This window comes from Lissotriton helveticus, chromosome 3_1 (genome assembly GCF_964261635.1).
Source record: "Lissotriton helveticus chromosome 3_1, aLisHel1.1, whole genome shotgun sequence".
NCBI lineage: Eukaryota > Metazoa > Chordata > Amphibia > Caudata > Salamandridae > Lissotriton > Lissotriton helveticus.
The window spans coordinates 1,551,954,294-1,551,981,815 of record NC_136061.1 but is presented as its reverse complement, the minus strand read 5'-3'; the positions used below and the strand labels follow the sequence as shown (position 1 = coordinate 1,551,981,815).

General features: G+C 41.4%; 1 protein-coding gene across 1 annotated transcript in view; it reads left to right on the top strand.

Annotated features, from left to right (window-relative positions):
- Nucleotides 1–21,703, top strand: part of NKAPD1 (NKAP domain containing 1) — a 184,992-nt gene extending 163,289 nt beyond the window's left edge. Inside the window, exons 7-8 of the mRNA XM_078682301.1 lie at nucleotides 2,876–2,929; nucleotides 18,094–21,703. Of these exons, the coding sequence (XP_078538427.1) occupies nucleotides 2,876–2,929; nucleotides 18,094–18,592 (553 nt within the window). The 3' untranslated portion in view covers nucleotides 18,593–21,703. The remainder of the gene's footprint in view (nucleotides 1–2,875; nucleotides 2,930–18,093) is intronic.
- Nucleotides 21,704–27,522: the final 5,819 nt, after the last annotated feature.

Sequence of the window (27,522 nt, the reverse complement as noted above, 5' to 3'; positions counted from 1 at the left end):
GGGTGGTAGGTGCCAGTAATAGTGTGTATGGGCATATAAACTTCCTCCTCTCCGAACGATGCCACCCTCGGACATGGTCATGCCAAATGGATGTAGCCTGATGGGAAACGCAACAGAAGAAGTGAGGATCGGGGACTAGCCCTATCTTGAGAAGCTCAAGCGGAGTGCATTATAGCCGGTAGAGAAATTTGAAATGTATTAGCCCGAATTGTAGGTGGGAGAGAGAGATTCCAGCGGCCCACAGCAAAACTCCCATTGCTTATTTGTCAGGGCAGGGTCTATATTTGCATCCCATGCCTTGTATGCAGTGGAATGGTAATCAGTGAGGCTGTTTGCATGCTGTTATTTAGGCAAGTGATTAGTTTGCACAGGGATGGGAAAACATGGAAAAGTTATAGTACTGAGAGAGGTGGCGGGGGGAGAAGAAAACGTGTCATGAATGGCGTGGCAAGCAGCCCTGAGTTGGTAATAAAGAAGAGTGTCTAGAAGGGTAGGTGTAAAGGTGGACGTGGCCTTGTATGGAGGGATGAAGCGATCCCCGGGGTGTAAGTCTGAAATACTCTTGACCTGTCATCCTCTAGCCCGCAACACAGCACCCCTGTCATGACGTGGCTGGATCTGGGGGTTGTTGGCAAGAGTTATGTATGGGGCGTACAGACACTCCAGCTCAGCTCGCCTGCGCAATCCCTCCCATGCCCAGCATAGGCACACTACTGTGTCAGTTTTGGCTGTCGGTGTTTTTTAAGGTACATACAGTGCCGTTGTCAATGGCCACGGAAAAGCACTATCCAGCTCTATGAATGTGTGGGTCTGGAATGGAGTTGAGTGAAGCCAGTAGTGAAGAAATTATTCTTCGGCGCACAAGGCATACAGTTTCATTTTGAGTGCCCCCAAACTAACCTGCACAAGCGGCAGAGTGAAGAAGTCCCAAGACGCATGGTTGTTTATTGGCCCATATCCGTGTCGTCAAATTTGATTTGATACGTTTGAATAATTGGGCTGTCAGTGGGGGGGCACATTAAGTAACAGGTATAGAAATTTGGGGAGGACTATCATCTTCACTATCACAATGCGTCCCACTAATGACGGTGGCAATTTAGACCAGACTGGAATTCTGCCCTCTAGACAGTCAATTGCCCAGTTTTAGTTAACACACCAGGGTCTTGGCTTATCCATATGCATAATTACTGAATCGGTTCAGACGACCATTGAATGGGGTGTTCTGTATGGAAAGGCAGCGTCCTGTCCGTTAGGGGAAATAAGAGGGATTTGGACCAGTGGATTTGCATTCCTGAACAGCAATTCAGATTATTCTTAGTGGTGTCCCTAGGATGAAGAATAACTGCCCACACCTTGGACTACCTGGTCCTTTGATTCATGGTTTCCCCAATTCTGGAGACCAATCTGGCATTTTCGACCTACTCATAGCAGGTGAAAGATGTGAGAAGAATTGGAGAGAGTTGTGACGGTCAGGGGTTCATGACACACGAGCACAGTGCTTGTGGAGCACTGTCTGCTTATTCAAGTTGTTTTGTAAGGGGAAGGCCAGGTGAGATGAGTTCACTCAGGCTCTAGACTCAGGCTGTTATTCTTCCTTTGGGGCAGAGGGATGGAGAGATGGGGGAGGGCCCCTTCTGGCCCGGGTCCTGAATATGGCTTGGTGAATCCTTGCACCCGGCCTTGATTCTTGTTGGAAGAGGGGTCGGAGGAAGGGCAAGGTGGAGCCGCGGAGGGGGAAAGGAGACGGCCTGGGCCTGACATGAGGGACTTTTATACTCTCCCGTTCAGAGGTGTTGCTGGATTTAAGGGGCATGCTGTGCTTCTGCCCTTAGCCCCTTCAGTGCTTTCACCGAGTGTGCCTCAGCATCCAGTGAAACCAGGTCTGATGTCTCTGTGTCAAGAATTGTTGTGTAGTTTCAATCTGCTTAACACGAACTATCACCACACCTGGTGATACACTTTGACTTTTATTGGTATTATTGATTAACGATGAAATCAATAAATAATTTGTTATAACAAAAATATTGTGTACAAATTTGCTGACTCAGTGGGTTGGTGTTTCAGGGGCCAAAACAACCAAGAATGATCAAGTGGTAGAATGACATCCACGGTTACTGCTCCATTTGGAATATCCCCCACTTAGTGAGGGCTTTCTTTTGAATCCTGCAAACGGCCTACATGGATACATTGGCTATCTATGTTAATGCGTGGTGAATTTAAGTTACATTTTCCAGCTTACTAGTGCCTCTCATTTTTTCTGTGAATTGCAAATACTCTTGGGTTTCACAGAAGAAAATTTGCCCTATAACAAAAATGTTCATACATGCCCAACAGAAATTGGTTTGGGAAACAATGATTGGTGGGTAAAACGTTGTTACAAAGACTAATCAATTAACTTTAAAAGGGATTCAGCAAACGAGTGATATTTTGACTTTAAAAAAAATATTTATCCCATATTAAAGTTTGTGGGAAAATGCATTTGCCTACACCTATTCGGTTGCATAAAAGGAAACAAATAGTGTTATTGTGAACTTACAGGATCCCAAGACCAGGATAAGGAAAGGTTTTTGAGTAGGGGAAATGGTAATATATTTAGGGATTTCTCCACCTTCCTATGTACCCCACCAAGCACCTCTGTCCTCATGGTTGGATTACTCTAAAGCACTTCATCATTCTGCACACATTGTACGTTTCCATTTGGGGTTCTCTAAAACAATGCAGTTACTTTTCTGTGTTCAAAACATACCGTGCTATAATATGTATAACAAGGTCCTATGGAACACTTGCATGTATATTTTCCCAAAGGTCTTTTTAAGTATTCTGGTTTACTAAACATGTCATGGCAGCTAAATTAGTGTGTTTCGCTCTTTTGCAGGTGGGGTCATAGTGGCTATAAAGAGCTGTACCCAGAAGAATTTGATACAGATAGGTAACGTATGTAAAACACTTTCATTGGATGCTTAAATTCCAAAGCAGCATTTATTTTGGGGCGGTTAACAGTATTTGCAGGGCACAACAAATAAAATACTGTCTTATAAATCTGGTAAAGGTTCCAGATATCTGCCTATTGACATCCAGGGATATAAAAATAGGTTAGTGAGAAACGCAACTGTATTTAAGTGTGCTTTAGTAACTTTTGCTTTGTTTTTAAACTTGTGCACCCCTTTGTTTTGTATAGCTTACTTTTCCATACCGGCAGTTTCTCTAGTTCATGTAATGTGTTCTATATTCTCATATCTATAGAGTCAAGAGGCTGCTTTCCATCTAATTTCTTGCAGCAAACCGTTTGTTTCTGAATTCTGAGCGTTATCTGCAGATCTTTGTTGGTCTCACACACATTTGCTGTTGTTTCAAAACTACGTAAAAAATGAGAACTTCCTTGGCTTCCTTCCTTCTTACTATATTTTCACGAGAGTGACAGGAGCCTGAATAGCTGCATCTGGATCCATCTGGTGGTTCTTCTTCAGGGAAACGCCATTTATAATCATAAGCACTGAATTGACCTGCCATTAATTAACATGACTTGAGTGGGTTCCAGAGAATTGTTAACAAGATGACTTCTTTTTATTGTTGTGAGAGAGCTCCATTTTGTAATATAAAACACATCTTACCAGCCTGTTTAAAAACTGTACTGATAAATTCTGTGTATTCTCTGAAAAAAGGAACAGTCAATTTAGGGTAAAAATAAAGGGGAAACTACAGCTATGTAGCCAGATAGAGTTGAACTATATAAGACTGGAAAAACTGGCAATGCACCTTTAAGTAATCACAAACCTCTAAAATCCGACACTGCCAGACATGTCAGTGGTAGGTGCGCCAGTTCTGTTTTTTTCTGGCTCCTAGTTACCGAATCTCGGAGCACTGAGCCTAGCCTTTGGGATTTTCTTTGAATTGGGAAATGATTCCTACCCTTCTTTAAAAGTGGTACACTTGACATGCTTTGAGATTTACTGCATTTCTCTGTCATTTTCTGACTTTTCCTTCTTCGCAAACGTGCCATTTTTGTGGGATAAGTGCCTTTGTTGTGGCTGAAAAAAGGCACAGCCAGACCCTCATGGTCTGTGAACTGCTTGCTATCTAGAAATGCATTTTTCAGACAGGCGGCAAAACTGCCTTAAGTTTTCCAGGTGGACAGAGATAAGATTTGGCTCCATGGTCTTCAAAAGAAGGAATACAAACTCAAGAACTCTATCTCGGGAAGATCAGGTGAGCGTATGGATGAGATCCTTTTACCAGAGCAACAACTCACCATTTCTGAGGATTAAAAAGAGAGATTAAAAAAAGGATTCCACCATTGAAACCGCACCATTTCTACTCGACAATGTGATCCATGACATTGAGGCAAAATACAATGGTAATGTATTTGCTGTTGAGGGTAGGGGTGCTGTCAAAGAGGAAGTTATCCAAGAAACCTAGACGTTCAACTTTGAATCAACACTCAGATTAGAGACTTATGTCATTTAGAAAGCTTTCATCTAAATCAGGCCCTAAATTGATACAACTTTCCTGTCAGGGTGGTAACATCTGAAGTAGAAATTCCAGTTTTGCCCTTCTCAAGCCTCAGTGACCTTCACAACCTATTCGACCATAGGGGATTCAACCCAAAGGCCGGCCTTTCTAACAATCCAAATACATCATGAATGAGAACCAAAATTCTCAGTTGGAGAGCCTCTAGAACTTCAGACTAGACACAGTTCAAGAGCCATTAGATATTCACCAACTTAAGACAATATGTCTCCACCCACAATTATTTCACCCATAGATATCCGTACTTTCCAAAAGGTTTTGATCAAAGGTGTCAACAAGATTAACATATCTTTACTTCTACTATTTCCAGGTCTGCTCAGTGCTGAAGTGGAACTATTTTTAGCTCCTGTTCTGCAAAGGCAGCTTCATCTCTCTTTCAAACACAGTGCATATCTCCTCAGCAAGGCCCTTTTTTCCCTTGCCCAGAATTGGTAATTATCTGAGCTCCAAAGAACCGTGCTAAAACACCACCCTTCTGGATCATCCTTACTAGGAGTGAAAGCGCTTATTTTCTGTGGGAAGAAAAGTCTGTGTGGCATCTACATATAGTGACCATTGCCCCTGCTTTCGTTGGCATTTCTTAAAGATCCGTGTGGGATTCTTTGCAAGAATGTTGATGATGTCTTTCCTTAAGAAAGAGAGGATTTTTTCGGAGATCCTGTAAAAATACATGATTGGCTGCTATCATGTTTACAGCACAGCTGCTAATGATTACGTTCTTGCTGATCTTGGTTACTGCCACAAGCTTGCTTTGATATTCTTTGGGGATCTGTCACTTCCTCTGTAAACACTCTGAAATGCAACACATAAAGACCAAGATGGAAATACTAAGAGCAGTAGGCTTGGAGAAGAAAAAAGAATTAAAAAAAGCATTGTTCCAACCTTTAATATATCTCAATTTCTCATTGAGGACTCAAGCCCCCTTTGCCTCAGCTAAAGCAACAACAACAAATCCATAAGCAGAGACGTCAGTCAAGGGGAAAAGGAGGACATCAACCATTTACAGCTGTGAGAAAAACCTCTTGCAGTAGGCAAGCAGTGCCTTTTTACTCCCCCCCCCTCTTCTGGATAAAAGTGGATAAAAAAATAAAAATCTCAAAAAACAAATGAGAACTGAATATTCTGCAAATTGGCTATTGCCCAGCACTGGTCCTTTCATAGATTACTATGCTTAACTTAACCCCTGTTCTGAGGCTGGGAATCCTCAGTAGTTTAGAATTGGGGTAAGCCTTGTTAAAACGGCCATAGGCATAAAAACCATGTTGTTTTAGTAACAAAATCTCATCACTGAACAGCATCCAAACTCAAGCCAATCAAGCAACTGCCCAGCACACATTCCCCCTAAAAGATGCCATTGTTCAGATTTTCTAGCGCACATTGAATGTTGGGGAGTCCTTGGCAGAGTTCTTCTCAGACCCGATATCATGATCTATGATGTGGTGAGTTTGTTTCCAGGCTATTTTCTATTCTGTACAATGGGAGAGACTTTTCCTCAAAAATGACTTCTCCAGGGAAAGAAAACATGTTTTTTTAAAGCCTGTTTGACTTGTGATCTTTAAAACCTGTTTGCGGATTACCCACACAGTAAGTATATTTGTAACCTATATACTTAGACATAAGACAACCAGCTGTGACATTTCTAAGATATTTTCTTCCAAAACACTTTGACACACACCTTCTGTTGTATGTATTCGAGCGCAAGAGAGATCCTCCTTCTCTGGTGATATTCCCCCCTCTGGATAATTTGAATAAAGTCTAGAGTTAAAACAGGGACCCCCTGAATCGGATAAGTTTCCTGGGTCAAGGTAAAGCAGTTGAAAGCAAGGTAAAATACCCAGGCAAAACAAGACAAAACAATCTGGCAAAGTGAAATTATGATAAAATCAATTTCAATCAATATGAACAAAACACAAGAAAAAGAGCAATAACAACAATAAAATATGATAACATATAAAATGTAATTATAAAGATATTTTTGATATAGACATGTTCAATATTTTATAAAAAGCAAATAAAGCATATTTTTTAAAATTCATTAAAACCAGCACAAGTTTCTTAATCACAGTAATACACACAAAATCCTGGGAGACAATGGACTTTTGGTAATTCCCAGAATTAATTGGAGGAATTGAAGGCTGTCGACGCGTTTCGACACATATAATGTGTCTTCATCAGGACAATTCCAGCTGATTTCTAAAATTAAACAGATAATAATTTGAATCGCTCTTTCTTATGTACAATAAAAAAATATTCTAATAACTGATTAACATGATTATATTCTATTCTTCATGCCAGATGGTTGATAATTAAAAATGTTAGAACCGTTTAAGAGAAAATCCCTACTATAATAAATTGATATATACAATATTTACAATCCTATTACACAATTTATTAACAAAAGAGATCAAAGATAAACAACAGTGAGAATGAAGACAAAAAGAGAGGGGTGAATGAAAACAGGGACTGGTGCTAGAAAACCCTTTTATGGTTTAGTCTGAATACTAGATATTCCTAATGATCAATTTGAAAATTAATAGAGCGGTGGCTAATTCGATGGCTTATTGGATACGTGTTCATGTTGCCTGTGGGCTTAATCAAATCTATTGTTTTAGCTCAATGACAAGTTACTCTTGGGCCTGGACTCCTTATTCCTAATAGTCTTATATTCAAGTACTCAGATTATTTTACCTTTAAACTTGAGGTGAGACTTTTTATGCTCAAAATCGTGTAAAAGTAGTGCCTTAAAGGATGGAATGGCTTGATCAATTAATATCGGCAGGCCTTCAAGCTAATTACAGCCTACGGAGACAAAAGAGCGACGTAGGTTGTAATATCGCTATTCTAAAGATTTTTATAAAAACCACACGGTGTTTGGGAGTCCAAATCAAAGTGCTCTATTCTAATTTCTATCATCCACAAGTTCGAACAGGTTACCTTTAAAGATTGATTGACTTGGTTAAATAACCTCTGCAGGACTTCGAATTAGTTGTGCCATACGGGAATCGAACGGGCCATGTAGATCGTAATTCTGCTATTCTAAAAGAAAGTAAATCAGGCGTATTTCATTTAGAACCGGTAGCGGAAAAAATGAGATATAATTTTAACTTAGGGCCCCAAAAGGTTTCTTTACCTGATAAGTAAAAACAGGTCAGGAAAGGCGTCTACTCCCGGCTTTTCGTTAAAATAACAGTCGGAAATACGCAGAGCTTCATCCGCATGCAACTTGCCTTTTTAGTTAAGCTGTTAAAAGATCAGAGACAGCATTGTAGAAAAATACTGTAGCGGCATAATACCTTTCCGCAACTTTTAAGCCGGTACAACTAAACGCATACCTTACTCGGTATTTTAGGAGCAGCGTTGCGGATGACTCGGTTAAATAACGATTACCGGACTTCAAATTGGTTATGCCATACCGGAATCAAACCGGACACATGAAACGTAATTCCGCTGTTCTAAAAAAGAATAATTCGAGGGTATTTTTATGTATGAGCGGTAACAGCAAAAATCAAATAGAAGTTTTACTAAGGGTCCCAAAAGGTTTCATTACCTGATGGTTAAAGCAAGTCAATAAAACAGGGGCGTCTGCTCCCGGCTTTTTGTTAGGTAACGGTCGGAAGTACGCAGAACTTAATCCACATGCGTGCCTCCTTAATGAAGCTGTTAAAAGATCAGAGACAGCATTTTGTAAAAAATACTGTAACAGCATAATATCTTGCAGCAACTTCCAAGCCGGTACAGCTAGACACATACCTTACTCGATCTCTTAGGAGCGGCGTCGCGGGTGGCTTCCGGTATCTTGTCTGTTTCAAAAAGTTTGGAAGTGCGAACCTGATACGTTTATATATGCCGTGTTCTAACAGGTAGTTTGATATGGCCCCTCCCTCTCTTAAAGGAAAAGGGAGGACCTTATGTATTACATGTGATTCCACCAGCATTTAAAGGGAAAAATTTCCGTGGGGGGCCATACCTGGAAAGAGCTTGTCAATCCCTAGTTGCTTCTATTTTCTTACAGCCCTATGTGTTTGGGAAGGTAAAATTCCATATATCGAGAGGTCACTGGCAATGACTCCCTATAGAAAACTATAAAAAAGGAGGGGGAGATGACAAAACTCTTAAATGCTATCAGCAGTATAAAGGAAAGCACATGGAAGCAGATAATATGGGAGATAATAGGCAGTTAAATGATCGCATTCTCCCAAGGAAGTTCATTATTCAGCCCTTTATCAAAAGTGCCAAGAGTAAAAATCCAGTACACTTCCCTTTTCTTTCTTATTTAATCTCCTCCCTTTCCATTTGGTGTGCGGATTTTTTCTAATACACACCATTTTACATCTGTAGGGGAGTGCTTGAATTCCAAAAAATGGCTTACTAGAGGTGCTGTATGCTTCATCGTCTTAATCGCAGATCTGTGTTCTGTCATGCGGGTTTTTATTGCGCGTGAGGTTTCACCTACGTAGCCCAAATTACAGAGGCATACAATGAGGTAAACTACATTCTGCGTGTTACATGTGTAGAAATCCTTCACATAGACAGTACTATCCTTTAGTACTATTGTGTCGCCAGTGATGATTTGGTCGCAAGATTGGCACGAACCACAGCGAGAGGTACCCCTGATTCCATTAGTGCCATTAATAGATTTCTGTAAAAATGGGAGATTGGTCTTAGGCTTGGTGAAACGTGATCGTACTATCAGATCTTTAAGATTCTTGTTTCGTCGGTGAGCGAACATGGGTTTAGCAATTTTGCTACCCGTCTGATTCACATTTAAAAGGTGCCAGTTAGAATTGATCACCTGCCTGATGGTTGCGTCTAAGGTGGAGTGTCTGGTTATACAAACTAATTTCTGATCTTGGTTTTGTTTCTGTGTGTTAAATAAGGAGTCACGGTCATAAAACCGTGCCCTTTTGTAGGCTTCCCTAATTAAGCGATGAGGGTAGCCTCGCTCTAGAAACTTCTGTTTTATTGTAATGGATTGGGTGTCGCAGTCTTTTATATTTGTACAGTTGCGTCTCACCCTAAGAAATTGTGAGAAGGGAATACTGTCCTTTTGGCATCTAGGATGGTAACTTTTAAAATGCAATAAAGTATTCCTTGCTGTAGGTTTTGTGTACAAATCAGTCTCCAAATAGCCATCATTCTGTCTAATGTATATATCCAGAAACTCCACTTGTGATCTATCTATATGGGCGGTGAAGCGCAAATTGGTATCAGCAAGATTTAGCCATGATAGAAATTCCTCTAGAGTCTGTTCCCCATCGGTCCATACAAAAAAGATGTCATCAATGTATCGGTACCAATGGGAAACGGACTCGAAAAAAGGGGCGATTTCATTGTAAATAAATCTGGATTCAAATAGGGACATGTATATATTCGCTATTGACGGTGCCATGGACGCCCCCATGCTTACACCCTTCACCTGTAAATATAGATTCTCTCCAAATTCGAAAAAATTCTCTTTCAGAGTAAGCAGAAGGCATTCCTTAATGAAAGATTTCGAACATGGTATATGATGTTCATCAATAAACCACATTGTAGCAGCAATGGCTTCAGTTTGTTGAATATTTCAATATAAACTTTCGATGTCTAGAGTAACTAAGACATCTGTGTTATTAAAAGGAAGGTTTTCTACTTTTTGGATAATGTCCCCTGTATCTTTGATATAGGATGGTATAGAGGGGATATAAGGACGGAGGATTTTGTTGAGATATTTAGAAACAGCTTCAAGGGGAGTTCCTATCGTAGACACGATAGGTCGAAAGGGGGGGTCCTGCTCGCTCTTATGAATCTTGGGTAATGAATAAAGTGCCATCGGAATGCTTCCCATGACCCATGACACAAACCATAGCTATCTGGCACCGGGCTACTAAGAGCCTCGGTTGGTCTGACGTGTTCACCCGGGCTACCCCACTCTGGGCCTCCCACAAGCTGGGCTCCCTCTGTCGCCTGAAGAGATTTGACAGATGGGACATGATAGGCATCTCTGCCCTTGGAGACTTGATCCACAAAGGTAAACTATTGACTTTTCCCGAACTTCAACAGAAAGATGATCTGGCTCACTCCGAGGCATTCAGGTACCTCCAAATAAGTCATGCTATCACTACCTCAGTGCCGGACCTTTCCTCCCTTCCGGAGGCCTCCCCCTTAGAGGACAGGCTACTCTCAGAACCACTCCAGACGAAGGCCATAGCCTGCACTTATCGCAAATTATCCAACAATTTGCCCAACTCATTCCAGGCCATACGGGATAAGTGGGAGGTGGACGTGGGTGACTTAGACGATGACGACTGGAGGTCAGCACTGATGTCCCCCAGGAAAACGGAGATAAACCACCGTTTCATACGGATTCAATTGAAAATCTTACACAGAACATATATGTCTGCCCCCCTCCTGGCCAAGTTGGGAAGATGCCCAGATGAGATGTGTCTCCGCGGCTGCGGCCTCCCCGGCTCCTTTTACCATGTCATATGGGAATGTCCAGTTATCCAACAGTTTTGGGACAGGGCGGTTCGTAAAATGATGGAGGCGGTAGGAAAGCCCATCCCTCTCTCCCTAGGGAAGGAATTCTTAATGTATGGGGTCCCACAGACCTTACGGAGGTTGAGCTCCAGTGGGTGGCCTTGGGATTCTTGTTGTTTAAGCGCGCAATAGCAATGCATTGGGGCGCCCCCCAGAGGCCTCTCCGGGTGGGCTGGGTGGCCGAAATGGATAGGTGCATGCTAGCCGAGAAATCTGTATTTAAGGTTAGAGGGTGCCCCAAGAAGTGGGATGGAAAGTGGGGACATTGGAAAGTGTTTAGAGGAGAGATCTGTACCTCCCCCTCTGTGGAAATGGCATTAGATAAGCTGGATAAGGAAGTCGTGATGGTCCTTAAGTGTTTGTTTATTGTACTTGCCTGACATATGTGATTTTGCTTTGTACTATTTGATCAACTGTATGATGACTCTGCTATTGTTTTTCTCAATAAAATGTTAAATCAAAAAAAAAAAAAAAACAGGCATGATGGATATTCGGTCAAAACAAAGCTCTCAATTAATCCTAAATTCAGACAAGAAGTCTGCATTACCTGTCCTTTACTATTTGCAAATAGTAACCATTATTCAAAAACTACCAATCAATCAATATTTACGATGCTAATTCCATGTTTCTTGTGAAGGGCTATTCCTAGCGTTTCTATTTTAGCGGGGTCAAAAGATCCCATCAGTGGCCTACTGATTTTCTCAATTTTTCCTAGTGAGTTTTATGCCATAGTTTGCTAAAAGCTACAGCGATTAATCTATATTTCACATACATGTCCTTTTTATTAGGGGTGCCCTCTGGTGGAGCTGGATGACCGACCTCTAATAAACGGTCTGGGTTGAACCAATTACCAATCCGTGGGGAGAAGATAGGCATGACGTATAATCGGACAAATGAAGATCTCAAACAATTGTGGACAACGGTCCGCACTACCTATCCTTCGCTGCCTGCAAAGAGAGAGAATATTCCTATTCTTCGTTGTTTGCAAGCAGGGAATATCTCAAAGAGAACCAACGTACCAAATACCTAACGAGCTAAACGAACCAATAAAGCGTAATACTAGTATTCAATCCAAACAATTCCAATACAAACAATCAATCAATCAGATGGATAAATCATCCTACCAATCAGACGTAAAAACATCCTACTTAACCTAACCCAGACCATGTGGACAGTTCTTCACCTTCCCCTTCCAGCGCCCGATCGTCCTCTTACTCCAATTTTACCGCAGCACTCTTGTGGGATCCCAGTCAGGACCGCAGGTCACTTTAGAGAGGTCAGTTCGGAACCGGTGAAGTTCGGATGATCGGCTGCCAGAAGAGGGTCTCTTTCAGGCAGGTGCACTTTCCCGATCGTTGCAGTCCTCACCGGACCCACGTGTCGCTGATGGGTCCAACGTTGTGCGCCAATTGTAGAAAAGCAGCGTTTCTCTTGAAAATATCAAAGCTGCCCGGCGCAAGACGCCTCTAATTCACTTCAATAATAGTTACCATAATAAAGTGGCAGGTGCTGGAAACTGGAAGGCAAGAACAGGTTTATTGCTCCAGAGGAGAACACGTCAGGTCTGACACAAGGGATGTCTTCAGGAGGTGTTCTAACAACTTCTCTGCTGCTCCCCTTTTTATACAATTTACAGTGACTTTATTTGTGGTCAAGCATCCTAGGAATTCCTGCCTCCAGCCGGTTCCCACACAGACCCACCAGCTGTCGTTCCCCCTCCCAAATCTAACAGATGATTGCCATCTTGCAGCTGGACATTCCGACAGGACATAAGTGTGTGGGATCGTTCAGATCTAAAGGTTATGCAAGTGATAAGATCAAGCATTTCTGTTCGTGCAACAAGTCTTGCTGTGTGGGGGCAATAAAGTACGTCCGCAAGGCTTAGTTTACAGCCTGGGACCGGATCAAGTGGCCAGTTGCAGTTGGGGGTTATCAGAAGGCCTTGCTCATATGCAGGGGATGAAAGGACAAATGTGTTTTAGGGTGGGAAGTGGCTCCGGGGCTTTAAGGTTTTATGACCTTAGTGCATTTGGTCATGCTGAATCAGGGCACCGGGGATGGTTGCGAGGTCAGGGTGAATCATAGGTGACTCGCAAAGCGCGAGATGGCCGCGGCACCTAAAATGGATGCCGTTTACGTGCGGACGGTGGCTCTTGTTAGGAAAGATGGCACCGGTGATGTTCATGATTGTCGATTATGTTTTAACAGAGGGAAATAAATGAATATTCTGACTATAGCTGGGGTTGTGTTGCATGGTTGGGTGCACTGACATTGCTTGAAAAATAACTAGATTGTTTGTGTTTTGTACACGTTTTGTTTGTTGTGGTCCTCACTTAAGAGTTAAGCCCCATAGTTTCCTTGACTGATAAATGGCCTGCTACACTTTTGTTCTCAGGGGCTCCAAACATATGAACGGTAATGGGAAGAATGGTGGCAAATGATCTAAACCACTGGCAAAGATTGTCTTCTGTTAGACTTTTGTTGGCCATGCTTTTGCAGGTGTTAGCTTAGTAATCTTGTACAGTAAGTAGCTGTCTTAACCCGGTGCACAGTAGATTGTTTCTCTCAGGAAGTGGGGTTTTTGAATTGACTGTAACAACAGTTAATTGCATGTGCTTACTCAAACTGTGGGCTTAGAATTCCTAAAGAACAAGCCTTAAACTTGTATAGATTATAGGCCATAAGGGTACGTTTTTTAATTCTAATTAATATTTCTAATGCAGATTTCTAACCTTAACATACCCCATAGGTGCCAGCCTGGGCCCAGAGTATTTTTTAGCTGTACTCCACACACCTGTGGGTGGAGGCATGCGGCTCCATGCTGTTCAGGCAGTGCCAGAGTGGATCTGCCACACTCGCACGCTGACTTCTGTTTCTTTCTTGCTGCGCTTTTCCATGCAGATCTGGAGCCCTGTTTCCTACTTTGGCAGTTTTCCGGCAACTCCATTTCTTTTCCACAGTGTACTAGGGAACGATTTTCCCACTGAAAACAACAGGATTTAAACTGGGCCACGACTGCTGGAACCAGATGTTGGTTACGAACCCTCATGAGGTGTGAACTCAAAGCAATGTGATTGCACTCGAAGGTGATTTGAGATCATAATGCAAGTTGAATGTCGTTAGCACAAAAAGTCATGGCCTTTGCATACATCCTGCTTCAAGTTGCAGTCTTGTTCCCAGTCCCAGGGCCATTCCCTCCACTCCCTCTTGAAGTCTTCTGGTAAGTAGAAGTCCAAACGTATGCATGAAAAACCAAAGTAGGAGTTAACCCAATCCCACTGCTCTGACTCAAAAGAGAAGACGCAAGGGGGTCAAAAAGTCCATTGGGGTCACTGGCCACAAAGAGTTTCCCAGGCTGTCGTCAACCCAGAGCAAATTGAGGCCTCCAAAGAGGTCCTGTTGCAAATTATGAATGAACTTCCATCTCCTGTTGGTGTTTTCAGGTTCCACAGAACCACTCGGACATGCATTCAGGTTACCGCCTGCAGGTCCCTCCCTGGCGCTTTCTGTTCCCTCTAGAACCATTACAAGGCCCGAAATTATTCTGGTGCAGGTTTCCACCCTGACCCCCGGTTGCCCGATGGTTTCTGCCACTGTGACACAAGTGCCGGTGGATGATTCGGTGCCACGACCCATATGAGAATATAAAAGAGCAACCTTTTCATGCACCCTGATTCTAACCCTGTGCCTTTACCACATCTCACCCATCCATAGGCGCCACATTCTCTTTTTTCACTCGGATCCTGACCCTATTCCAGAGCAGATTTGCCCCAGAATGTTGATGATGGTGATAATGGTGGAGAGGAAGATGGCTGGCACCCCCTCCCCCGTTTACAATGATGATGCCGTATAGCTTCATTTACAAAACACCAGCAAATTTGAGATCTCCCCTGATACCAAGGTCAACTTAGCAAATGGGTCACCAATGGAAGAAAGTGCCTCATTTGTAGTGGTGGTTCGGAGGGCAGCTGCAGTACTAAACCTACACCTGCCCTCAATTGAGACTAAAACAAATGTTTTGACAGAAATTCTGCAGCCTGGCCGGCAACATTCAAGCCCTTGCTACCATTTAATGATGCCCTCTCACATACTCTGATGGCTACATGGTTAAAGCCATCTTCTTACTTGCCTCTTAAGAGGCAGATGACCAGATGTCCTAGACCACGCCTGGTTATCTGGATTTTCTTACCAAGCACCACACGCCAGAGCACCTTATCATTCTGCCCTCAACCAGTAAGATGAACCCTAACTCAATTCCCATTGACGCCTCTGATGAATGTATTTTCCTCTGCTATCTTGGCACTGCGATCCATAAACTCAGATTGTCTGTTGGACCGATACACACGTGCCCTTTGGCACATGGTCAGGCGAGCTTGCCAGCAGGGCCTTCTCTGGCTCAGACAATATATGGCGGACAGGCAACTGCCAAGTATTTTCTCCTCGACAGTCTGGGTACCACAGAATGCATTGGCAGGGCAGTCGGTACTAGTGTTGTCCTTTGTAGATATGCCTGGATGATTACCACCAGGTACTCCAGTGACAACGACAGCCTTCCCAGCAATTGATAAAGTAGACCTGCCAGGCCTTTCAAGGACACAGAAAGATCGAGCAGGCAATGCACAGACCAGCAGTAGCACCAGTTGTCCCCTGCTACAACTTCCAACAAACCATTTACTTTGTCAAGAGCAGTTTATGCGCAACCAGTGGGGGACAGGATTCAGCGCTTTCTCCCGGGTTGGTGATCCAACATATTTGTCAGATGAGTTTTGAAAATTGTTCAGACAGGCTACTAACTACATTTTCTCTCCTCCCCAATGAATATCCATCTCACTCCAGAACTTATTTCAGGAGGTCAGCCTTTTGTTTTCCAAGGTTGCAATAAAGAGTGCACCGGACCAGGAGAATGATGGGGGTTGTTTATCTTGTTGTTTCCTTGTCCTGAAAAAGTATGGGAGCCTCAGTTCTATCTTTTACCTCTGATGCTTGAACACTTTCTTACAGAAGGGCAAATTCAAAATGGTCACATCGGCTCAGATCCTATCTGCTCTGGACCCAGGGACACTGGATGGTGACTTGCAGGACACATATTTTCATATACACCGTCGTGCAGTCCCACAGGAGGTTACCTGCAGTTCAAGCGAGGCTAGGAGCATTTTCAATTTGCCATGCTCCCCTTCGGCCTCACCAGCATCTCTTGAGTGTTCTGGAAAGTGAGGGCGGTGATGGCTGCCCATTTTCACATATCAGAGTTCCTGTACTCCTGTTCTTTGATAATTAGCTGCTGAAGGCAGGCTCACCACATTCAGTTTGTGGGCCACATCCAGATGACTTTTTAACATTCTTGTTTTTTTTACCATAAACAAGTTAGTCTCACCTAATTCCTCACCAAGGCTTCCATTTATATGGGTGAACAAGGAAATTGTAGCAATCATGGCTTTTTCTCTGCACCAAGAAGCCCAGGACATTTGGACAATGAGCTCAATGGTTCAGGCTTTACCCTGAGTCCAGGGGAGGGTATCTCAGAGGATTCTTGATTTAACAGTTTTGTTTGTTGATATCTGCAAGAACTTTCATTTGGAGACACATGCTGGAACAAGGAACTCCAGTTCCCCCTTTCCGCCAGTTCCACTCCTTCCACAATTTCCGAAGAAGATCAAGAGTAACCGAACCAACGTCATCTTAGTGACTTGGGATTGGACCAGCTTAGTGTGGTACCTCGGCTCTTGACAAAGAGCATCTCTCCTCAGAACAGGTTATTGCTTCAGGAGAACCTTCTGTCCGAGAACCGCCTCCTCCCCTGAATCTTCACTGCTTGCTCCTTCCATGTGTGGAGATTGAGCAGCTGCAGTTAGCTGCTGTTGATATGCCACTTGAGCTGGTAGATGTCATCCTTGCTGCTAGACCCCCCTACATGAAATCAGTCAATGCTGGATGCTTGGACAAGCTTGTGACCAGTGATCTGTGCTTCCCAACCCCCCTCAAAAGTGGAGGAGAGTCTCCATCGGTTGGACTTCAAAGAGTTTTTTAGTTTTTACATAGATCATGCCTCTTTGTGTGATTCTCCGGGGCAAAGAAATGAAAGGCTTTGTAAAATAGGACTTGTTGAGGTGGATAGTCCTCTGCATTAAGATGTGCTATACTTTGGCAAAGAATCAGCCTCCTGAAGGTCTGAGGCCCTTTCCACCAGAGCCAAGGCCACTACCAATGTGTTGGTGCTTGCATTTGATTTATGTCGGCTACATCTTGGACGTCAATGCATGCGTTTGAAAAGCACTACTGCCTTGACAGTCTGGTCAGAAGGGAAGGACTCCGCTCGATTCTGCAGGACCTTATGGTCTGAGCCCACTTCACAGACCCACCTCCTGCGGAATGTACTGCTTTAGTATCTATTCTGTGTTTAGATGTATCCATCAGAAGAACAAGTTATTTATCTGTAGTCGAGCTGTTTTTTACTCGCAGCCCTCCCACCTGTGTGGAGTAGCTTCTTTTTAACAACTAAAAAGGTTCCAAGTTAGTGATCAGCACACTGTTTTCATCATGTGATCATGCTCAGCCTCTCTAGGCGCCGAAAGTGGAAAAACAAGAAACTGATGTCAGTATGGAAAGGTGATGCTAATAAATGGTTCCACTCCGTTACTTCCTGGGTGGTATGAGTCATGGAGGAGCCTCACAATGGCACCTAGTTGCGCATTGGAGCACTTCTACAAAAAATTGCCTGGATTCAACCTTAGAATACCTGGTGAGGAGTCTGCGGTTACATCCACCACTTGTTCATTAAGGGCTGTATGCTGTAGAATAAATGTTCTATATTTTGTTGTTCAAACATTAGAGGTTAAATGAAGTTTTATTGTACTCATCGAAAAGAAAATTTAATAATGATACAATGTAGTGTGTATTGTGCTGTGGCTGCATATAACATTCATCTAGCCCTTCAGATGTTACCAAAACCTGAAATGTTTGGATCTTTCGACTAGACTGCAGAGCTCACAACCTTTCATTTATTCTAATTTTGAATCCATTGTGTTTATATTTCTCTGTGTTTTTTTGCAGTGATGAACAGAAAGGGGCCCAAACGGTGAATGGGAAGAAAGCTTCTCGCCTTGGACGGAGCGCAGAGCAAGGGTCACGCAAACGCAAGCGATCCAAGAAGTCACACAAAAAGAAACAAAAGAAAAGGTCGCACAAAAAGCTGAAGAAGCGGAAAAAGGAGGAGCCTGTTGAGTCTTCGACTGAAAGTGAGAGTTCGGATGAGAGCACTTCCCGGGCAAAAAAGGTGAAACGAAAGAAAAAAACTCGGAAAAAGCCTCCAAGGAAGCCACCATCATCTTCTGGGCAGGAGAGTGATTCATCTGATTCCAGCAGTTTGACAGAGAGCAGCTCAGAAGCAAGTGAGGCAGATGATAAAAACAAAAATCAGACTAAAAGTCATAAGAAAAGACGCCACCGTTCAAAAGCTAAGAAAGACTATGACTCTCAAGAGAAGAAAAGCAAACGTAAAAATTGGAAAGTGGCAAATGATGACCGATCAGACAGTTCCGATGAAGACTGATTCAAGGACATGGCACTGAACAACTAGACCTCTGAAAAAATATCTTTAAATGTGACTTCCAGAGTATTTCAATGTTGATAGAAAACTGATTTTAAGGAGACTTTTTATCTTCCTGGAGCCATAATTGTCTAGGCGCTTGACCTGAAGAAGGCTTGGCAGGTGAAATGCAAGCCTGGCTGGGAACTATTTCATTCTTATTATTTCGCCAAATGAAATATTTGCGGAGGTTTGAAACAATTCGTAAAGAGAATATAAACGAGTCATGTCTTTAGGCGAAAGGAAATAGCGAAGTGCCTGCATTTAGGTTACAAAAGCACTCCTATATTGCGAGGGTAATCGAGAAATTGTGAGCTTCTCTATAATGATACTCCTTTGTTGAAGTTCTGACTTAGCATTTAAGAAGAAGCCAGCATTACACGAGAGGACATAAACAGAAAACATATTACATGAAATACCATGTTGAGCTGTTCCAATTCTCTCTTTTGCTCTTTGACAACACCCCAATGGAGACCAACTTCGGCAAAGAAAGTGTGGGAAAGCAAAATTGAGGTTTTATTTCTCCTGCACGTTGTTCCAGGATGCAATCGTGTTTTTTTTGTAACCCAAAAGCAGACGCATTGTCAAAAGCACAGTGTAATTGAAAAGAACTAATGACCAAGATTTGTTTTTCAGTACAGTGGCTTCCTCAATGTGCTGAACCGATATCCTCTTTTACCAAGCAATGCATTTGGTGGCGTCAGTTGTTTTTCATCACCTCCCGAAGGAATTCATTCCATATTTTAAAAATCTTTCTGTTACATACTTTGTTCCAGATCTATTTGTCTTGCAACTTGTTGGAGGATTTATACTTGTCTCCATGAATAAACCTCTTTATACAACGTGAAAAATTGAATTTGGGCTGCTAGTGTTGCTTTAATGAGCATAGGTTAAGGCACTGTGCCTGTTCATTTCCCCTGTACTTTATCATACTGCAAACAAAAAAGGGGATGATTCCAGGCAGACAAACGGAATACCTATCTAAGAGCCATTTTCTTTGTGCTGTTAAGGTTTTGTTTTTTAAATCAGGCTGTTGGTGGGGCTCATGTTGAGATTGTTAGAAATACATCTGTGAGCTACATGCTCCGTCCTTTGCAGAGGCCACATACAAATTATATCCACCAGGGTTTCCTATTTTGCTTTGTGAGTTTAAATTTCAACCAGGATAATTTAACATGAACTGTAAATGGGTGTAGTACACAGTGAAATTCTGAAATGTAATTTAAAAATGCAATAATTTGAGGATAACTACACCTCTTTAAAGTGTGTGTGTGTGTACGTGCGTGCGCGCGTGTGTGTGTGTGTATATTAGTTTTTTAAGGTAAGTATTCTGTGCATTGAGTGCGCTTCCACTATTTTATAGCATTACCTTTTTACGTTTTTAAATGTTTCATTGTAGAATCGAACATTTTGGTAAATCTTTTGAAGTCTAAGGTGATGGATACCTTCCTAATAATGAACTGTCCAGTTGTTCTCAAATTCGTATACTTTTCAAACTCCCTGCTTTGACACAACAGTTACATTGTCAACATAGAATGCAATAATAAGCGTAATTTATCTGCCTTATTCTTTTTTGTTTTTTTCTGTAATGTTATACTTCTTCAAAGATATTCTTTTCTCGCTCTCCCAATTATTAATTAGTTCCCTAGTTCACTGTAGACTTGATGATCCATGATACTTCACTATTATTTGGTGTCTACTGTTTCTGCAGCACAGAGATCTCAAGTTACTGTTTATCCAGCAAGTCTTAGGGCTTTGGGTTTTTTTTTGCACTCTGGTACGCAATTACGTATTACCTATTCATAAATGAAAGGCACAGAGTATCCAGAGTGAAGCAGCAACATGACTATTTATAGTTTAGCTAAAGAAAGCAGACATTTTTGTGAACTCCATGAGAGCTACAGTAGTCATTGACAGTAGTACTTGCATCCTTAAAAGTACGCATGCAGATCTTTCTCACTGGTTCTCCAAAATTTTGCATAACAAAAAAAATACAAATGTACATTTGCACTTTTTACTTTTTTTGTTTTTTTTTCCAAAGAATTTCCCTTTCCACCTACACCCTTGTTAAATATTGGATTGGCACATTTTTGTTCCTACACTTGAAGCAAACGTATGCTGCTCTGGACTTTTGTAAGTCTGTATATGTTTCCAGGGTGAGAAGATACTTGCAAGGGATTTATGAATGCCACAAAACTATGGATTTATAGGTGTTCCTCGAGAATCAGCCAGGATGCTCTTTAATGCAATACTTAAATTTACGATTGCAGACACTCCACCATGTATTGCAATTTCTGTTAGCAATTTCAGTTTGTGAGGCCAAAATCGAACTAATCCTGATTCTGTGTTTCAGTATTGCAATGTAGCCTATGCAAGTTTAGATTTGTGCACCCCTTACATCAGACATGGTTACAGAGGTCAACAACTTTACAAATGAGGCCCCTATGTCTTCAGCTTCAGAAACAAATAGCGTGAGAAGTGTGACGAATAAAAATAGCGCTATTTGGTGTGTCTGTGTTTTAGAGAATGGGCTCTGCAGGGTTTTTCGATACATTCCCTGGCATTGTTTCAAAACCCTTGTTGGTGTATCTGTGTGTTAGGGAATGGGGTCTACTGGGTGTTTCCATGTATTCCCTGGCATTAATTCAAAACCCTTGTCTCTGTATAAAAGGCACATACTGAAACAGTTGCTGTAAGCTTATTCTACCGATCTCAAAAGTGCTGTTCTGCTTTTTAAATCTGTCCCAAACTCCCAATACAAAGAACACTCAAGTTGAAAATGAAAATGTTGTAAGACTATACAACATACATTTTAAATTTGAGTCCAAATGTAGCAATTACAACATGTTTATAATGCACTTGGTTTTGTCAAATATGTTTCTATGTGACTTGGACGGTAATGAATGTTGTCATTACTGAATGCTGCTTTGCCATGTGAACTACTTCTAATTTTACTCATGAGTGCAGTAATTTGTTTCTGCTTTTGTATATTCTGGTAAGTGCGACTTATAATGATCTATCCTGTAATAATTTGCAGGTTCTTAATAAACAAAAAAAACTTTTTTTTTCAGTGAACATTCGGCATCATTGTGTTTTTACATTTGGTAAATGAGTCTTTTCCCCATAATAGGCAGAATCACTCTGTCTGCGTCATCGGTATTTACATAGTTCTGTAAAGTAGCTTGAATGCTGAGAGTACGGAAGAGAACTTTAGTTTATGCTGTCTTTTCTGCAAGGAGTTTCCTGAAATATTTCCGTTCTTAACAAACAACTTACTTGAAATCTAAACAGAAACAATTCTAATATTATGATTTAGTGAACAATTCACATAGGAAAATACTTTTATGATCCGTCTGCTCTCCTATTCTTTAAATATTATTTTCTCAGAAATACAGAATACATTTGGAAATGTAAAATTAAGTTGCTAGACTTCAGCTCAGTCTTTCCTAACTATTAACACAACTCTACCTCCAAACGTCCTAGTTCTGCTGACCCTTATTCGAACATCTTAAATTACCTGCAGTTGCTGGTGTTCTTACAAACAAGAACACCATGACTGTATGGTGTCAGTTCAAGGGGTTACTAAGAGTGTGCGTCCCGAAATTGGTAAGATTTGTTGCCTCAGCATGTGCTTTCCAATTTTGCACACTATTTTGCTACATAACTTTGAGATTTTTATGTTTTGATATTCTGATGTTTGATAGTTGTGGGGTTGTCTTTAAAACACGTTTAAGTTAATATGATTGTAAGCCTCATAAGAGTTGAAACAGTTACATCAGTTAAAATGCTAGTTTTGTAAACCGATTTTGAGCAGGAAAAAAGCTATCGTAACAAGGTAGTGTATAGTTAATGTTCCTCAGGTAATTGCCTCAATCTATTATGATGGGCATTTTGACTCTAGCAAATGGCTGATTTTTGACTGGACTCTTTCATGCTTGATTAAATGGGTTACGTATTTCTTTATTCTTTTGGGGTCTATATTATTGCAGAAGATTGTTCTGCAAAATACATACCTTTTAAATGAAAGATTCTATCTTTCTTAGCAATTATGAATATAACATTGGAAAGATTTTAGGAGAAGGTACATGCTCAACACTTGTGAGCGTATTTCCCCAAAATATGGGCAAGACAATAGCCATTAAAATAATTGACATCAATAAGTCATCAACTGATTGCATCAGCAAATTCTGTAGTGTAGTTCCTATTTCCCTTATAGGTTCTGCGCATTGGAATAACATACACGATAGGCTTAGCATAGGACTGAGGTCTTTATGCCCCTATTATGTATATTAAACTTAATTACTGTGTACCAGCTAGCTCACAGGCCACTAGAAACTTCTTGAAGACAAGAAGGGAATAGCTTCTGGCAACCACATAACATAAAACCCTGATCCCTCAGGATCGCGGGAACAATATACTACTTTTCATTGAGTCACTCATCTCAGAGAAGTACTTGGAAGAAACAGTCGGGTGAGTTTACAATAAAATTTATTGCACAGTTGTTATTCTAGTACTGGTTATATGTGCTGCGACAACTGTTAGACAGTAGCAGAGAATTATGGCCAGCAGTGCAGTTAAATAAAAAGGCATTGTTCTACCATTTTGCAATAGTAATGAACACATACATGAAATACAGAATGCTTTAAGATAAAGCCTATATCCCTATAATGCCTAACTAAATGTTCCTAAGTGTACTTAGCATGTGTGTAGGTCTTTAGAGAGCCAAGAATCCCCCTAGGATTTAGTCTAACCCCATTACCTTAGTGGGACTTCATCCTGATCTCGAGCTGGACACCCACAGATGGGTGATGGACCTCTGCCAGCTGGAGCTGTGGCATGACGCAGGTTGCAGCGCCTCCGGCATGGAAGTCTCGGTCTCCTCTGGTTTGCTTGGGCAAAGGGAGGTATATTTATACCGGATAGGTGCCTTGGATTGACGCAAAGTTGGTCAGAGGAAGAGGAGTTCTCGGAGAAAGGGTCTGTTTCCAAGAATTTGTGTTCTTGGCGAAAGGGCCTGTTTCCAAGAATTTGTTGTGACGTAGGTTAGTCACTGTTGGACATGGAGATTACGTATTTAGGATGGACCGTCTTCTGTGCCCAGAGCACACTGATCAGAACAGGGACAGCCTCTCTGTTGCTCGTTATTGTGAAGGGAGGGCTAATCTAGGTCAAAGGACATGCCCTTGTGAAAGGGCCTGCCTGTCTGTGACACGAAGGATTTGTGCCTCTGAGACAGAGTACCTATATGTTAGGGCCTCAATTTCTTTTATAACACCCACTCCAATCTATGGACAATCGTGAATAACCCATTAAAAGCAAACTACGTGACTAAAATAGGCATTTGCATATAATTGGCAGGTAGTTGCATGAGAGTGTTTTATGAGCTGAAAAAATAGCAGCTGTTAAAATATGTAAAATTACTATAGACTCTGTGGAGACAGGAAAAATCTATAGTGTCATTAAAAAAAATATTTATATACTCTTTATAGTCAGTAGTTACTTATAAAAGTTTCTGTTTATAAAATAAAACTCATGTGTTTTTCCTGAAGACCATTCTTTCTTTAGAAAAAGAAAAAAAAATCAATTTAGAGGGAAAGCTTCCAAGCACTCGGTGAAAGTTGAAACAATAAGAGAAAAAATGTGTGTTCAGGACATGTTTTGCATAAATAGAGATAAAAAGTGCTGGCTGGCAGTCACAACATTCTCGTTGCTAGCTGCTGTAGTGAACAGACCTTTTTAATACCTCACATAATCGTTGTGGGAGCACAGAAAGAATAGTGCTGCCAGTCGCTGGTTCTGAAGCAGCCGGTGCTGTAATCCATACCTTGGTGCTGGACTGTTCCCATGAGGCACAGGGTCGGACTGATTTGCATATGGCAATGTCTGAACTGGGGTGGCTGAGTGGGCAAAAGAATGGTGATGGATTAAACCCAGATCAGTTGACTGGGGGTGAGTGTTTGATTTGCTCAAACGCTCCGTCCATCATCCCCTTTTGTATCGTAAAAGAAGCAAAAGGCACCCATGATTTGCAAGGAATGCTTTAGTTTGATGGGAATACGCTTGGGACACAACCAAGCAAGGGACTTCAGCAGACCCAGCTGTTAAATGCCACTGGCGTTTTCCTTTGGAAATGTCAGACAGATGATGACCATGCATTCTTCATTGCAAAAAACAGGCATCAGAGAACAAGTACGTTGCAGTCTTTTCAGACTGGTCTTTTAAATATTAGAAACCATGAGAAGCATAGTTCCTGTTCGAGGTATTCAAAAAGAAAAGACGGGCAGTCTGTATTTAAGAGTGCTATTTTGCAAAAAAGAAAAAATATTTCTTTAGCTGATGTAAAATGAAAAATAAAAGTGCTGCACAAGCATGGTTTTCAAATTGCCCTAAGCATTGAATTTTACAAAGGAAACTTTCGTTTCACTACTGTCCGTGTTGGGGCTTTTTTTAAAAAAAAAAGGCACAGCTTCCCTACACTGTAGGATCTCACTACCTCTGGATGTTATCTGTACATAACGTAGGTCTGGCCTATGTATACTGAGTCCCTTGGTGACGTTCAGGAATCATTTTTGTGACCGGTATTTGTGTCAAAAAGCCAAACCACCCATACTTTCCTAACTGGGTCTGTCCTGTTGTGTTGTAAATGGCATCTGATGTTGCCCCTGCTGATGTGTGTCAACTATCCCACCCCCGTGCAATGGTGTTTGGTGGGGTTTGGCAACGTTCCTACTGGTGTTTAAAAAACCACATTTCTAGATGCATTTCAATTCTGTAGGAGTTGATAACCTTAATGAAGGTAACAGGTATAAAGCGTTGCAATATGAATAAATCTCTAAAATTTCATGATCTGAAAATTTAGCAATTACTCCTAAATCAGACAGCATATTATACACTGTATCAGTAACCCAATTTTTAGAAAAATTTACTGAAGGTAATGACATCACTGAATGCATGATAAAAATACATGAAAATTAATGAAAGTTCAAAATACATTAATCAGAATTAAAAACTGGATGATTAAGTACATAATTTAGAATATAAAGGTTTGTTCAGGTCGAATACATTTATAAGTCTCTTTTGCATTTGAATTGAAAATGGATGTGGCTTAAGTTTTATGTTGATCCTGAGTTGTAGAAAGTGTCCACTAAGAGTCATACTAAAAGCTAGCTCTAAGCAAAGCCAGAACAGAAAAAGATGAACCCAGAAATACCCCATAGATCTACTCATGGTGAAGCCAGGTCTGTATCTTTTGGAAAGGAAAAGGTTGAAAAGTTTGTACTTGCATGTTTGTTTGTTTTTGGCTGGATGTCGCTTCCTGTTCACGTGGAGCCATGGAAAACGTATCACAGTTAATGAAATACCCAGTAGCTGTAAGATCAATTGTTGAAATTGCATCGTATTTAGTTGGTTATTTCTGCTGCTTTTGTTGAAAAACGTTGAAATGTTGAAGTTAATAGTTGATGTCTTTTGCTGAAAAAACGTTCAGATGTAGAAGTTATTATTTGATTTTTTTGTTGAAAAACTTTGAAGCTTTTATTATTTGATGCTTTTGTTGAAAAACTTTGAAGCTTTTAGTATTTGATGCTTGTGTTGAAAAACGTTGAAATATTTATTATTTGATTTTTTTGTTGAAAAAACGTTGAAGCTTTTATTAATTGATGCTTTTGTTGAAAAACGTTGAAGCATTTTTTATTTGATGTTTATGTTGAAAAAACGTAGAAGCTTTTATTAATAGATGCTTTTGTTGAAAAAACGTTTTGTGTACACATTTGTTTTTGGCCAAATTGCAACTTGAGTGTTGCCTTGACTTTTATTTTGAATTTGAAAGGTTGGTTCAAGGAGAACTGGTTCCATTGCATTGTTGCATAGTCCCCCACTCCATGGATTTGATTTCTCAAACCTGATGAGCCTTTCAGTTTGAATTTCTTGAATAGTAGTGAGAGGGACATCTACTATTGTGGAATTCACGAGGCCTACTGCTCAGTATTGACCACATAGGTTTTGGTTGATTCCTTTATTTGAAATGAATCTGGTGCTTTTATCACGGCAGGTTGCTGCAAAAGTAAAGTTCTTGTTCCTTTCACTTTAAGGACTGGCACATGTATTTCTGTATGAGGGCCCAAATTCCTTTGTGTCCGCGATCTTTTTCTCTCTCTGCCCATATCCACGACTTTTGGGATTCAGACAGGACTTACCGTGATTACCTCGACTTCCCAGTGGCGGCCTGTTTCACTTTGACAGAATCTCTGTTTGTTTCTTTGCTTCCTTTAGTTCCTGTAAAACAGCCAAACGATCATAGATACAGAATGGTTTTCATCCGCCACTGTGCCTTCACATGTGTGATCAGGTTTCCACATTTGTAAATGGGGTGACACCTAGAGAGCTTCTTGGCTGAGTGTGTATTGCCCCCTGAATCCATATGTGTTTGACCCCACTAATGCCCCGCCTAATACCCTTGCTGTTAAGGATTGCTCTATGCCCCAGTCCTTACTTTCCTCTACCTTAATTCCCTCACGATGGCGTTGGAGAGGAGTACCGCAATACTACGTCCATCCCTTCCATGGCCTCCTAGTAGGCTCGAGAGCCAAGTTTGGGGCCACAGTCAGGGTGTAACGTTGATTGCGTATCCCCTGTTATGGACTCGCAAATCTTTTTATAACAGTTTTGAGCGTCGGCCAAGCATTGAGGCCATACTTATAGGAAACTTGAGCAAGGACCCACTGCCACTAAGATATATTTTTAAGCCACCTCAAAATTTGAGGGGCAGCAGTGGTCCTTTACACGACACGATCAAGTGGACAGTCTGATGCTGTCTAGCAATGGGACCTGCACGGGTGTTGTGATGGTGTAGCCTGGCATTCGTTTGCAGATGTTGCAGTTCAAGAGAAAGCCAA